This window comes from Chiloscyllium plagiosum, chromosome 15 (genome assembly GCF_004010195.1).
Source record: "Chiloscyllium plagiosum isolate BGI_BamShark_2017 chromosome 15, ASM401019v2, whole genome shotgun sequence".
Taxonomy (NCBI): Eukaryota; Metazoa; Chordata; class Chondrichthyes; order Orectolobiformes; family Hemiscylliidae; genus Chiloscyllium; species Chiloscyllium plagiosum.
Window position 1 is genome coordinate 80,908,306 of NC_057724.1, and position 15,583 is coordinate 80,923,888.

General features: G+C 42.3%; 1 protein-coding gene across 2 annotated transcripts in view; it reads left to right on the forward strand.

The window, feature by feature from the left end:
* Positions 1–15,583, forward strand: part of arhgef6 (Rac/Cdc42 guanine nucleotide exchange factor (GEF) 6) — a 212,305-nt gene that overhangs the window by 41,058 nt on the left and 155,664 nt on the right. For both annotated transcript variants that reach the window (XM_043705208.1, XM_043705209.1), the window contains exon 2: positions 2,624–2,711. In XM_043705208.1, the coding sequence (XP_043561143.1) occupies positions 2,624–2,711 (88 nt within the window). The remainder of the gene's footprint in view (positions 1–2,623; positions 2,712–15,583) is intronic.

Sequence of the window (15,583 nt, forward strand, 5' to 3'; positions counted from 1 at the left end):
GGTAGAAGACAGAGGGTGGTGGTGGAGGGTTGTTTTTCAGACTGGAGGTCTGTCACCAGTGGAGTGCCACAAGGATCGGTGCTGGGTCCTCTACTTTTTGTTATTTACATAAATGATTTGGATGCGAGCATAAGAGGTACAGTTAGTAAGTTTGCAGATGATACCAAAATTTGAGGTGTACTGGATAGGGAAGAAGGTTACCTCAGATTACAACAGGATCTTGACCAAATGGGACAAAGGGCTGAGAAGTGGCAGATGGAGTTTAATTCAGATAAATGCGAGGTGCTGCATTTTGGGAAAGCAAATCTTAGCAGGACTTATACACTTAATGGTAAGGACCTAGGGAGTGTTGCTGAACAAAGAGACCTCGGAGAGCAGGTTCATTGCTGCCTGAGAGTGGAGTCGCAGGTAGATGGGATAGTGAAGAAGGCGTTTGGTATGCTTTCCTTTATTGGTCAGAGTATTGAGTACAGGAGTTGGAAGGTGATGTTTCGGCTGTACAGGACATTGGTTAGGCCACTATTGGAATATTGCGTGCAATTGTGGTCTCCTTCATATCGGAAAGATGTTGTGAAACTTGAAAGGGTTCAAAAAAGATCTACAAGGATATTGCCAGATTTGGAGGATTTGAGCTATAGGGAGAGGCTGAACAGGCTGGGGCTGTTTTCCCTGGAGTGTTGGAGGCTGAGGGGTGACCTTATAGAGGTTTATAAAATCATGAGGGGCATGGATAGGGTAAATAGGCAAAATATTTTCCCTGGGGTCAGGGAGTCCAGAAATAGAGGGCATTGGTTTAAGGTGAGAGGGGAAAGATATAAAAGAGACTTAAGTGGCAACTTTTCACGCAGAGGGTGGTACGTGTAAGGAATGAGCTGCCAGAGGAAGTGGTGGAGGCTGGTACAATTGCAACATTTAAGAGGCATTTGGATGGTTATATGAATAGGAAGGGTTTGGAGGGATATGGGCCGGGTGCTGTCAGGTGGGACTAGATTGGGTTGGAATATCTGGTCAGCATGGACGGGTTGGACCGAAGGGTCTGTTTCCATGCAGTACATCTCTATGACTCTGTGATGAAATTATGAATTCTGGATTAGGAAATTGCTGACTTCATCAGTTTTGTATCTCCTGTTGGGGTATGGTTGGGGTGTGAGTACAGACCTTGTTGCAACTACAGAACATCTCCTGGCTGCCAGCTTGATTCAGTGGTAACATTTACTGTGGGCTGGATCTCCCATTGCTGCAGCAGGGAAGGATTGTTCTAATTGGACCCATCTAAGTAAGAAAGTCAGTTCAAACCCGATGCTGTCTGTTCTGCAGGAATGGAGTATTCAGAGACAGCCAGTTGTGGCTCCTGGTCACCAAGGTTTCTTGTGAACTGGTTTGTCATTGGACGCTGCCCTGATTGGTTCCCCTTTCCATCTTGGTTGGCCATTTGGTCAGAATGTGGAGATTCTGTGGAAGTGCTCATTTTGAACATGTTTGCTGCGAATGCAATGCAGTGCAGCTTGTGTTTTACATGGACTCATTTTGCCAAAATGGGATCTGCTTCCTGCCTAACAGCTATACTTTTGACCCAATAGATAAACTGTCATTTGGGTTTTTCTTGTGTTAGAGGTTTGCTTTCTGTAAACTGGCTGCCATGTTTGCCTACAAACAACAGTAATTGCAATTCAAAAGTACTTTGTAGACTGGATAATAGACTGGGAGATCCTGAGGGCTTATGGTAGATGTTGTTTTACTGCAGGTTCTCTCTGGGATGACAAACCAGAATTACTTAGTGGATTAAATTAAGTATTTTGGAGTATGGAAAGTCCAGACTATTGTATCCAAAGTCCCATAAATGGTTAATCTCAGCAGTGAGCTTCATACGCTGAGCTGTTTTTTAAACATTTTGGGTTGCTCCTGCCGTCTGTGGTAAAGAGGAAGGAAACACAGATCAGATGGTTTAAAACAAAGTTCACTCACTTCAAGCTGATTCACTTCATTTGTCCTTTTTCTCCTCTTCCTGCAAATGTAATTGGCAGCTAAAGTAATCTGTTCTTAAATTTTTGGAATAGTTTGAATAAATATTTAATGCTATAAGTTTTGCGATTCAGGCAATTGAACATGGCTATTTTACAGAAGTGTCCTGTTATCAGGAAGGTTCACATCCCCTTTTGGTGGATTGCGGTGCATCTTAATGAAACAGAAGTTAAATTGCTTCATGTAAAAATTATTTTTGTTTAAATGGTATTAATATACTTCACTATAGTGAGGCAGACAACAGATACTGTAGACTGTACACTGAGTATTGATTCGTGGGTGATAGCATCATCGTATGTCTAGTGTTCTCGAAACCTAGGTTAATAATTCATACAACTTAAATCTCACCATTAACAGATTACAAACTTAAATTTAGATTTAAGAAACAATATGTGAATAAAAATTAGGACTCAGTAAAAGTGATTTGTGAAGCCATCAGATTATTGTAAAAATCCATCCAGTTGACTTGTGTCCCTCGGAAGGAAATCTGTTTTAGGATTGGACAATAAATGGTAACCTTGCTATCATTGCCCACTTCCTGAGCGTGTAATGTTTCTGTACAAGTTTAACTTTGATTTACTTTTGACTTTGTTGTTTGCAGCAAACATTTGATGTCAATGACCTGTACAAAGGACTGAACTTCAACAAGGTTTTGAGCACCCTTTCAGCAATTAACAAGGCCACTGAAGGTAAGATGTGACTCACTTTGCCTTGGGAGGGGATTTACTTTTTCAGCATCTTCCTATCTGGCTGGTGGCTTTGGATAGCCATCAGTGTGATTTGCTCATGCTGTGTTGAGTGGTTTGTTTGGTGTTGCATGATTTTCTTGGAATGTGTGAAGGGATTAGTGAAGACTGTGAATTGTATGTTCAGTTAGGTTGCAGGTTTGAAATAAGTAAGCTGTTTGTATCCAACATGTCGGTAGTATCACAGCTCTGCTGTTAGTTAAACATGAGTAAAAACCTGGCAGCATCTGTGCGGACAGAAACAGTTAACATTTCAAGTCAGAGTCATACTGGACACATTAGTTCTGTTTCTCCACAGATGCTGTCGCTTAGCTTATCCAGCACTGTTTTTTGTTTCAGATTTAGAGCACCCGCAGTATTTTGTGTATATGTAAGCAAAGATCTTTCTTTCACCAGCACTGCGCATAAAATTTATTCCTAAAATTGGTTCAGTTGTACACAGGGAAACTTTGCCCATCTTTCAACCTGAACCCCAAAAACACATGTTTTAGTCCAAAGAATATGTTGAGCACCTATGAATCCAGACTGATAGATCTAATATTCAGTGAGCTGGCACTCGAGTAAAGGACTGGTTCTTCATAAGTGATTTATCTAATGTTGCTTATGCATGACTTCAGCTCCTCCATTATTGAGATGTCTCAGTGACCTCTGAAGTAGCCTTGCAACACTGGGTGTACAGGTAACATAAATCCAAAAAAACTCAACTCAGTTTAGTTTTTGCTTTCCTTGGTTTGCCACCCCTCACCAACCTGTGGTGATTATCATCTCCCCAGAACTTTACACTGGGGAAAGACTCCCTACAGTTGAACTGCCTTTTCTATTTGTACTTAGTGTGTGCTGGTATCACTGGATTCTGATGCACAAATCTAACAGATTGTAAAAGGGCAAAGTTGAGGGAAGGTATATTGATAAATCAGGGTGTGTATTTTTTGTCATTCCTGTAGCTATGTGAGACACACTAATGCAGGGAAAAATAAATCTCACAGCAATTACTTGCATTTATACATTGCCTTTAGCATAGTAAAATGGTCCCAGGAACATATTGACACCAAGACACACATGGACATACTGGAGCAGGTGACCTAGCTTTCAAGGACTGTTCTGTAAAGCAGACAAAGGTGGAAAGGATTCATGGGGTCATTGCAGAACTGAAGATACATCCATCAATGGTGGAGTAATTGAAATCAGTGAGATACAAGAGGAACAGAGCAGAGAATGGTGATGATAATGGGGCTGGAGGAGACTACAGAGATAGGGAGGGCTGAGACCAGGGACCAATTTGAAACCAAGCATGAGAATGTTAAAATTAATGAACTCATCAACCATGAACCACTGTAGATCAACGAGCATGGGTGGAGCTGATGACCAATGTGAGCAGCAGAGTCTTCAATGAGCTTTCAAACCATGCACATAGAAGCAGGAATAGGCCATTTGACCTAATCGTTTATGCTCAGACTATACCCTCTGGTCCAAGACTGGTCCCGCAAGAGGAAATAACCTTTCTGCATCTACCTTGTCGAGACCCTAAACATCTTTTAAGTAGAATCAAGCAGACTCTAGGTGCTGGAAGTTTCAACTCAAATCATTGTGCTGGAGAAGCTATTTTTATGCCATCCGCAAACTTGGTTATAATACTTCCACGTTTTTCTCATCCCAGTCACTAATATCTATTGCATGTAATTGTGGCCTCAGTACAGATTGCTGTGGCTCTCCACTTGTTACAGGTGGCCATCCTGAAAATGCCCCCTTTATCCCAACTCTGTCTTTTATTAGTTGGTCAATCCTTTATCCATGCTCATATATACGCCCAGTATCATGCGGTTCTATCTCATTAAGTAATCTTACATATGGTACCTTATCGGATGTCTTATGGAAATCAAAATAAATTTCATCTACGGCTTCTCCTTTATCTCTCCAGCTTCTTACCTCTTCAAAGAATTCTAATACATTTATTACATATGATTCCCCTTCATGAAGTCTTGCCAACTCTGCTTGATCAGATTATATATTTCTGAATGCTCTGGTATTACTTACAGTCAGACAGCATGGAAACAGATCCTTTGGTTCAATTACTCCACGCTGACCATGTTCCCAAACTAAACCAGTTCCACCTGCCTGTCCCTCATGTCCCTCCAAATCTTTCCTATTCATGATATTATCCAAAAGTCTTTTTAATTGTTGTAAGTATACCTGCATCCACTACTTTCTCTGGCAGCTCATTTCACACACTAACCACTCCCTGTGTAAAACAAAGTTCACCTAATGACGTATTTGAAGCTTTCTCCTCTCATCCTAAACGTATGCCCCTAGTTTTAATGGGTTTAACAGTAGTATAAAATTTCTATATTTTTCCAAGAACAGATACTCATCTAACTGGTATACAATTACCTGTTTTCGTCTCCTTCCCTCGGCCTCCTCCATCGCCAGACCATAGCAATACAACGCCTGGAGGAAGCGCGACTCATCTTCCGCCTAGGAACCCTCCAACCACAAGGGATGAATGCAGATTTCTCCAGCTTCCTCATTTCCCCTCCCCCCACCTTATCTCAGTCCCAACCCTCTGACTCAGCACCGCCTTCTTGACCTGCAATCTTCTTCCTGACCTCTCCGCCCCTCACCCCCTCTCCGGACTATCACCCTCACCTTAACCTCCTTCCACCTATTACATTCCCAACGCCCCTCCCCAAGTTCCTCCTCCCTACCTTTTATCTTAGCCTGCTTGGCACACCTTCCACATTCCTGAAGAAGAGCTTATGCCCGAAACATCGATTCTCCTGCTCCTTGGATGCTGCGCTTTTCCAGCAACACATTTTTCAGCTCTGATCTCCAGCATCTGCAGTCCTCACTTTCTCCTTCCTTTGAGGAAAGGAGTTACATCGGCAGTTTTCTAATCCTTTGGAACTTTTCCAGAATCTAATGATCTTTGGAAGATTGCTACCAGTGTGGCCACTATCTCTTAAGGCACTTCATTTAATATCATTGGATTCACCCCATCCCATCCTGTCCCATCCCTCCTATCGCAGGTCCAGGGGACTGATTGGTCTTTAGCCTCACTAGTTTCTCTCATTGTTTTTCTCGAGCAATAGTCATTGTATTTTGTTTTTCTACCCTTCTTGTTGTCGTAGGTTATTTAGTTCTTTGGAATGCTGTTCGTCTCTTTTACTGTGAAGATTGATGCAAGATATTTATTCAACTCCTCACCCATTTCCTGATCCCTATTATTGTTTTCCCAGCCCAATTCTCAAAAGGGCCTAAACTCACTTGGACCTCCCTCTTCCTTTTTATATATTAAAAAAAATATTTTTGTCTGTTTTGATATAAATTGCAAGTTCACCCTCAGAGTTTATTTTCTCCCTCTTTACTTTTGGTTGTCCTTTATTGTTTCTTTAAAATTTTTCATTCTTATGATTTACTACTAATATTTGCCACATTTTGTTTTCTTTCAATTTGATGCTGTCCTTCACTTCCCTGAATAACATGGTTGACTTATCCCCTTTCTTTTATTAAAATGAAATGTGTTCCTATGTCCAGGAATGGCAAAACAATTCTGTGTACCATGCACGAGAGAGTTTGCTTAATATCAGCACTAGTGTTTGGTATGCAGTAAAATTTTGTGTAGTATGTATGTATTAGGTATCAAAATGAATTCAACTGTAGCCCATTTTAACTTTGCTTTTAAACCTATTGGAACAATTCATCTCTCTGACACTGACCAGGGTCCTATTTGCATTCATTCCCTTAAATCCAAATGCCACTGATTTGAACTGGCTTAGCCACTCCTGCTAAAGTTCATGACACACTGTTAGGCCCTGCTCTTCCTATGAAGATTTTTCATGATTCTAGGATTATCCTGGGACACAAACAGATCTCTTGCCACCTTTTCTGTATTGCAGCCCGTCTTGTCAAATCCTTCTCCCTGTGGCCTCTGCTTTCATCCCCACCAATAATGGAGAGGTGCTGGTGGACCTGTCTGTCTATGAGTAAATGGTGTGGCGCTGGGAAAAGCACAGCAGGTCAGGCAGAACCTGACAAAGGGTGCTGCTTGAAATATCGATCTCCTGCTGCTCAGATGCTGCCTAACCTGCTATTTTCTCTCAGCATCACACTCTATCTTCTGTGACTCTCCAGCATCTGCAGTCTTAGATTCCCTACAGTATGGAAACAGGCCTTTCAGCCCAACAAGTCCACACCGACCCTCTGAAGAGCAACCACCCAGACTTATTCTCTTACATTTACCCCTGCACCTAACAGTATGGGCAATTTAGCATGGCCAATTTACCTAACCTGCACATCTTTGGATTGTGGGAGGAAACCCACGCAGACACGGGAGAATGTGCAAACTCCACACAGACAGCTGCCCGAGGCGGGAATTGAACCTGGGTCCCTGGCGCTGTGAGGCAACAGTGCTAACCACTGAGCCACAGTGCCGCCCCAAGTCTTCCCTGTTTCCTCTCTCTCAGTGATACGATCTGTCTCTGTCAGATCTCTCTACAGTCTCAGCCTGAACTGGATTGTTCACAATGCACTATTTGACCCTTGGGTAAGTTTCTGACCTCACCACCTTTTATAATGTCATCTAACCCTGTCCTGCCTCAGTTCATCTGATCTGGAAACCCTCCTCCCTGCCTTTACTACCTCAAAACTCGACTTTTCTAACTCCTTCCTAGTCATTCTCTCATCTCCATAAACCTGAGCCCAACCAGCAAAGACCCATAGGTGAATTTATAAAAAGCTAATCTAAAATTGGCCAAAAGTCCTGTTTGCCCATTGTCCCAAAGCTTGCTAACTTTTATTGACCTCAATCTGGCAACATTTTTGTGCATACCATCAGCACCTCGATCTTTAAACATTCTTATCTGTCTTTCACAGTCTTCCATATGCTTGCCTCTCTCTATCTCTATCATCCCCTTCAGCCCCCCAACCTCCCAAGGTATATACACACCTCCAATTTGGCCTATAATGTGTCTCCAGCTTTATGCACTCCCTCATTAATGGCCATGCTGTCAGTTTAGGTCCTGACCTATATAGGTAATATATAGACAGGGAGGTTCAGAAAGCATTTAGCATGCTTTCCTTCATTGTTCAGATGGAGCTGGGAGCCCATGTTGAGGCTGTACAGGATGTTGGTGGGGCCTCTGTTGGAGTACTGTGTCCAGTTCCTGGTGGCCCTGTTAGAACAATACTGGCCCTTGGGCTCTCGATGTTATGCCGACCTTTGTTCCTACTCTAAGATTATTGTTGTAGGAAGGAGCTCATTAAGCTGGAGGGGGTTCAGAAAATATTTGCCAGGATGTTGCTAGGAATGGAGAATTTGAATTATAAGGAGAGGCTGGATAGGCTGGGATGTTTTTTACTGGATCATAGGAGGTTGAGGGGTGACCTTGTAGAGGTTTATGAAATCATGAGGATTATAGTTAAGATGAATAGCAGTTATCTTTTCCCTCGACTGGGAGATTTCAACACTAAGGGGAGTATTTTTAAGGTGAGAGGAAAAAGTTAAAAAAGATATGAAGGACAATTGTTTTTACACAGTGATTCATGTGTGGAATGACCTTCCAGAGGAAGTGATGGTTGTGGGTACAGTTACAGCTTTTAAAAGACATGTAGATAAGTACATGAACAGGAAAGGTTTGGAAGGATATGGACCAAGCACAAACAAGTGGGACTAGTTTAGTTTGGGATTATGGTCAGCATGGACGAAGGGTCTGTTTCCATGCTCTGTGGCTCTATGACAACTGGAGTATCCTCTCTTCACCTTTCTGTTCTATCTTCATCTTTACCAGGGCCACTCCTAATGAAGGGCTCCTGCCTGAAACACCGATTCTCCTGCTTCTCGGGCACTGCCTGACCTGCTGTGCTTTTCCAGCACCACACTCCCACCTCCCTCTTTACCATGCTGCTATAAGCTGATCTCTTTAATCAAGCTTTAAACTCCTGTGGTAATGTCTCCTTATGGCCCAATGTTGAGTTTTGTTATTGACCTCTTGTGATATACTTTTGGGATTGTTAACTTTGAATATATTTTATAAATCCAAATTGTACTGTTGAAGAGTAATGTAACTTCCACATTGAGGGACAAAGCTGCATTATTTAGAGGAGGAGTAATTATTCCTCCAGCTCAGTTATCCTAAATGTGCATGGCTTCTTTTTCCTGTGAATGGTTAGATTACCATGACAGACTTTAGTGCTGCCTTGTTGGAAAGTGAGGTAATGGAATAGTTGTAATTAGTGTGTAGAGTTCATCCACTGAGCATCAGCATGCTGTTTCAGAGAGATGATGTCATGGGTGAGTCTGTAATTAATTAATTATAGGCTGGTTGAGAAGATATTTGGAATAAAAATATATTGTTGAATCTAGCACTGTACCATTACTGCATTGATATAGAGTTTAAAGGGTTGAACAATGAGGACAGTTTACATTAAGGGAACACAAGCCAAGTTAAATTTAATAGGTTGAGGGGAGACCTAAAATGATCAGTGTTTTGTTTGGTTCACTGCAGAAAAGCTTTCCTCTGGGGAAGGAATCTGGAAGCAGTGGGTGCATGAACCCTCTTTCCGTAAAAGCTGTAGGTGTTGGAGGTCGATTGAAATCTCCACAATGAGGGATAGTAGGTTTTCTCAGAGTAGGAGAATCCAAGAAAGGAGGAGTAAAGACAAATGGAGTTTACACACAGGTCACCACGATCCACTGAAACAGAACAGAGGGACCTGGAGGGTTGGGGGTGCCTCTTCCTTTTAGACTTCCTGTAACCTGGAGATCACTTTTTTTAACCTAAAGAGTCTTTATTGAGAAATTTGAAATCTAATGTACAAAATGAAGCTGCAAAACATCAGTCTTCAGCTGAGAATTAAACATCAATCACAGATTTAATTAGACGAAAATGATTTTCATTTTTCGTGTTGGCACAGTTGACATTGTGATAAAGTTATCTTTTTAATTTAAATTTGTCAGTTAAACCATCTTTAAAACAGGGTTTTGGTCAAAACGTTCAGAAGAAAACTAATTTTCCAATTCATAGATCCTCCTGGCACAACACTGTTTGTAATAGTATTCAGAATAATCGGTTCCCTGCAGTGATGCTTGAAGTATCATTGTTGCAGAAACTTATCCTCAACAACTAGGCAGACAGGGACAGGTTTGTGGGAACAAGCGTAGGCCATTCGCCCCATTGAGCCTGTTCCACCATTCAGTGCAATCATGGCCTTTTACACCACCTTCATAACCCTCTTCTCCGATCATGATCAAGAAATGTATCAACCTCCTGCATCATGTCACCTTTCCTTAAGAAAGTCATTTATTCAGCCTCACCTTCAGCATTGATCATGCATGGAAGCTGGATTCATACTTAAAAAATGTAAATACACCTTGCCTTGAAATGTAAGTGGTAGCACTCTCAGAATCTCACAGATCAGAAAGGGGCCATTCAGCCCATTACATCTGTACTGCCTCTTTGTAAAGAGATGATCTTTCCCTGTAACCCTGCACACTTTTCCATTCAAATATTTCAACAATTTGTCTTTGAAATTACTTTTGAAACTGCTTCTGTTGCCCTTTAAAGCATCTTTAATGTGTGAAACTTATAAGAAATGTTGAAGGAATATCATCAAAGTTTAGCATCCAGTTATGTGAAAACATATTTGGTCATTTGACCAAACAGGTGAAAGGTAGGTTTTAAAGGAGCAAAGAGAGTTAGTGAAGGAGAAGTTTAGGTCAGGAATTTCAGAAATTAGGACAAGGCCCATGAAGGCATGGTCACCAGGATGAAACAATGGGATGTGGAAGAGGCTAGGTTTAGAGGGGATCAGATATCATTTGAGGGTTGTAGAATAGGAGGAGTACTAGAGAGGGACTTAATTTCTTTGGATTGTTATGCTGTGTTTGTTTGTAAGGCTAAGGATTCAAAATGTGTTTTCAACAGTCTTTTGAACCTGTTCAAACATCATCAAAGAGTTGAGTACCTACACCCTCTGGTCACACTGTCCCTGCATCCTCTTTAAAATAGTCCATTCCACTTGTATTACTTCTCATAATTCTCCCTTTAAAATTAACTTCTTAAATGTGTCTTCCCACTTGGCCACTCTCTCTCACTGGTGTCTTTCACATTGTGTTGGCTGTGGTGTAATTGAGAAGTAAAAGCACAGCCGGTCAGACAGGATCAGAGAAACAGGCAAGTCGATGTTTCACGCCTAAGCTCTTCATCATTGCTGATGAAGGGCTTATGCTTGAAATGTTGACTCTCCTGCTCTTGTGATCCTGCCTGCCTGGCTGTGCTTTTCCAGCACCACACATTTTGACGCTGACCTCCAGCATCTGCAGTCCTCCCTTTCTCCTATAACTGAGAAGTGGTAGCCTTGTATAAGGAGTAGCTACATTGGAAAGTAGACTTTCTGAAGCCTGGAGTGTAATTACTGTTGGCTTCAATCCAGAACCATCCTGGATGGGCCAGGCTCCTCACTCTGCAGCTCCATCCCACCTGGCCATGCGTGGTTCTTTAGCTCCTGCTGCAGACAGCTGTGAATTCCTCTCCGAACAGTCAATAATTACCTTTGCTTTTTGGGATTTTTGGCTTTCTTGACTAATCAGTGATTTTTGCTCAAACTCATTCATTTTTGAATTATAAATTGCAAAACTGCTCTGGAGAATGGTATTTGAACCTGTGACTGTGCTCCATTGGCAGTGAGGAAGGTCACTGCTTTTCATTGCTCAGATCAAGGCTTGCTTTAATTAATTGATCAACTGGGATTTCACTGTTTGGACTCTGAGCAGGACCAGTTCTGGGCATGTGGAATCATACAGGTTAGTTTCACCATTAGCTGCCCTGTCAGGAGGTGAAGGCCACAGTTTCCTGATTAAACTGGTGCAGTGCTCCCAGCGAAACCAGGAAGTTTTAACCTGCTTTCAGAATGCTTGATGGAGATGTGATTTGGACAATGCTTTTCTGTCGAATGTTTTCAGGATGAGCAGCAGCAGCACCACTGAGGAAAGGAGGAGAGGTCACGGGTAAAACGAGGACAAAACCTGGGTGTGGAAACATTTCTGAATGAAATCTAGACCTGGTTATATGCATCCTGCCACGTGACAGTGTTCAGCAGCTCGCTCAGTCTTTAACAGAGTTGGTTCTGCAGCACAGCCATTGTCAGCTTTGAACTGCTAAATGGGCCTAATTAACTAATTAGAATTTCTCAATCAGTTCAGTTTATCAACTACAATTATTCAGGCTTTAAATTGAGCTGGTCTATCAAGGCACAGTAATGCATATTGCTGAGATGGTCTGGATTTGATCTGAAGCTGTTGTCACAGTAATGCTGTTCTATTTCTGTGTCAGATTAACAAGATCAGATAGGAGTTTTGATAAGATGCCTGAGGTATACCATTGCCTAACTCACTGGTGAATGTGTCTTCTGCTGTCATCTGTTGAGCTGTTTGTGTTTAAATACTCAGCTTTAGCTCTCTTGTGAATTGAGTGTTTAGTATGTGAGGAATATTCCGCTTAAACAGGATCTTTATTAAAAGATTGTGTGTGTGTGTGTGTGTGAGTGAGAGAGAGAGAGTGTGTGAGAGAGAGAGAGAGAGAGAGAGTGTGTGAGAGAGAGAGAGAGAGAGAGAGAGAGAGAGAGTGTGTGTGTGAGAGAGAGAGACACTCCAACGCTTGGTATTTATTTGTTCACCCTAAGCCAAGGAGAGATATTTTGGTGAGTGTTTCCTTTTAGCTGTGTTCCACGTGGTGAATCTAAAGGGGCAGCATGGTACCATGAGCCAGCCACACACAGCAAAGCAGATACTTTGCTGTCAGTTATTTGGTTCCCTCTGTTATGCCATTAATTAGCTTAGACTTACTGGTCTAGAATTCCCTCACTAAACCCCTTTGCACTCACTCCTGCACTTTCCTCATTCAAGAAACTCCTTCAAACTGACCTCTTTGAGCTTCTGTCACTTGTTCAAACCTCTCCCTGTGTCAGCTGTTTTATTTAAAAAAATTAATCCTGTACTGTTTTGACATGTTTTACTACATAGGAACTGGAACAGGCCAATCAGCCCATCAAGCCTGTCCTGTCATTCAGTACAGTCATGGCTGATGAACCATTTACCTGTCTATTACCTATCCCATCCCTGTAACTGATACACCGCTAATCAGAAATCCCTCAACCTCTACCCTAAATACACTCAAAGGATGAGGCTCTACAGTCCTCTGTGGTAGAGAATTAAAAATGGTCACAGTCTTCTGAGTAAAATAATGTCTGTTCATCTTGGGCCTAAATGGCATCTCTGTACTCTAAATTTCCCCAACCAGTGGAAATGTCTATCCTAAGTTGCAATGAGATCACCTTTCTTTATGCAAAACTATAGAAAATACTGGCCCAGTTTACCCAATCTCTTCAACGGACAGTTGTGTTATTCCAGGGAACTAGAATTGAACACCATGTTGTAGCTGAGCCAGTGATTCATGAAGAGTTACAACAAAAACAGAAGTTCTCAGTTATACCAGTCTTGACTGTAGTACATGTCTCGGTGCATTCTGAGAGCATTTGATAATAAACCTCATGTCGGAGGTTTAAGTGATTAAAAGCTTGGTCAGAGAGGGAGGTTTTCAGCAATGTCTTTAAAGGGAGGATTGGGAGGGACGGAATTCCAGGGCTTATGGCTCCATGGGTAAAGACACAGGCACCAGTAAAATTGGAGGTGCTGAGGAGGTGAGATTTTTGGGAGTGCAGCAGTCATAGACAGTTGTAAAATAGAGAGAGACAGACAGATAGACAGAAGGGGCCGGGAAGAGCTTCCTTCTGTACTCTGACTCCATATGCTTTTTTTAAAGTCTTCTGAACCCGTCCTGCTAACTTCAAAGATTCTTGTACATATACTCTCAGGTCTTTCAATTTCTACACCCTCTTTGAAATGACCCCATTCTGGGTGTGTGGATTCTTCCTTTCAAAATGAATCCCTTCATACATTTTTAAGTTAAATTATATCATTAATGTCTTCTCATTTTCCCTGTGTCTTTCGGATTGTGTTGGCTGTGCTGGAGCTGAGAAGTGGTCTCACTGCACCTGCTCTGGAGAATAGTCTCACTGAATTTGCAGAGCCTTAGGGAAACATGGTCCTCAGTTGTATGGCCAGCCATGCTGTGGAATGATCATACCCAGTGATGTAGTTTAGTCTGTAATCCTTTTGACATTTCACTAAGAATGTAATGAATAATGAGTTATAACCGGTTAGACAATAATGATAATGGTCATTAAAATAGTCATAGTAGTTATAAAAGTTGTAAATTTAACCAAGAAGAAGAAAAGACGGTCAATTGAAATAATTCAAGGCAACTCACTGCTGGAGACCACAGCTGCTATCAAGCCAAGCTGGAGAATAACCTTCAAAGGTGCAGTAGCATCCCTGGCATATATTTTGAAAGCACTGCTTCTAGATTTCCTGTTGACATTTTCTCTTGGTGAAATGTGTTGCTGGAAAAGCGCAGCAGGTCAGGCAGCATCCAAGGAGCAGGAGAATCGACGTTTCGGGCATGATCCCTTCTTTAGGAAGGCTTATGCCCGAAACGTCGATTCTCCTGCTTCTTGGATGCTGCCTGACCTGCTGCGCTTTTCCAGCAACACATTTTTCAGCTCTGATCTCCAGCATCTGCAGTCCTCACTTTCTCCTACTTTCTCTTGGTGCCAGTGTGTCACTGGGCCTGATATCGGGGTGGTAGAAATTAGTGGTTTCTTAGTGCCCATTCCATCCTTTAATCTGTCATCCACTGTGAGCCCTTGATTGAAGAACATTTCAATAAAATCTGTTTGGTGCTCAGAAAAGGGCAAGCCTGGTAAGGCTGTCTACAGGAGTGTAGAGTCACAGGACATTTACATAGGTTGGAGAAGGGTTTGAAACTCTGGTTCTGTCCAGTCAGAGGTGAAAGGGTCACTTAACAAGTCTGAAGAAGCTTAGTCTGTAATGTGTGTTGGATGAGTAATGAGGAGGAAGGAGGGGAAATGACCATTAGGCAGGCAATGTGTGGTAATCAGGTATAGCTGGTCTCAAAAATCTTACCTTGGGGTATTTCATTGTTATTGAAGAAAGTAGTTATGCAAAATGTAAAGGAGTCCACTGTCTGTGTAAACAGAAGGCATAGAATCAGAGAGCCCCCACAGTGTGGAAGCTGGCCATTTTGGGCCATTGAGTCCACACTGATCCTCTGAAGAGCATCCCACCCAGATCCCCCACCCCTTATCCCTGTAAACCTGCATTTCCCATGTCTATCCCACCTAGCCTGAAACATCCCTGGTCATTACGGGGTAATTTAGCATGGCTAATCCACCCTAACCTGAACATCTTTGGACTGTGGGAATGTGTAAACTCCACACAGACAGCCACCCAAGGATGGGATTGAACCTGGGACCCTAGCACTGTGACACATTGAGGGTTCACCCGATTGAATCCTGGCTGGAGAGGATTACCTTATGTATACATGTTGTGTGGACATATATTCCTGGACTGATAAAGAATAAGGGATGATCTCATTAAAATATAGAATATTCCTGAGGACTCGAGTCCTGGCTCCTCAGGATAAGTGATTCTTCCAGCCACAGATTCCAGATTAGATTAGATTCCCCTACAGTATGGAAACAGGCCCTTTGGCCCAACAAATCCACACTGACCCTCCGAAGAGTAACCCACCCAGACCCATTTCCCTCTGACTAATGCACCTAACACTATGGACAATTTAGAACATAGAACAATACAGCACAGAACAGGCCCTTCGGCCCACGATGTTGTGCCGAACATTTGTCCTAGCCTAAGCACCCATCCATGTACCTATCCAATTGCC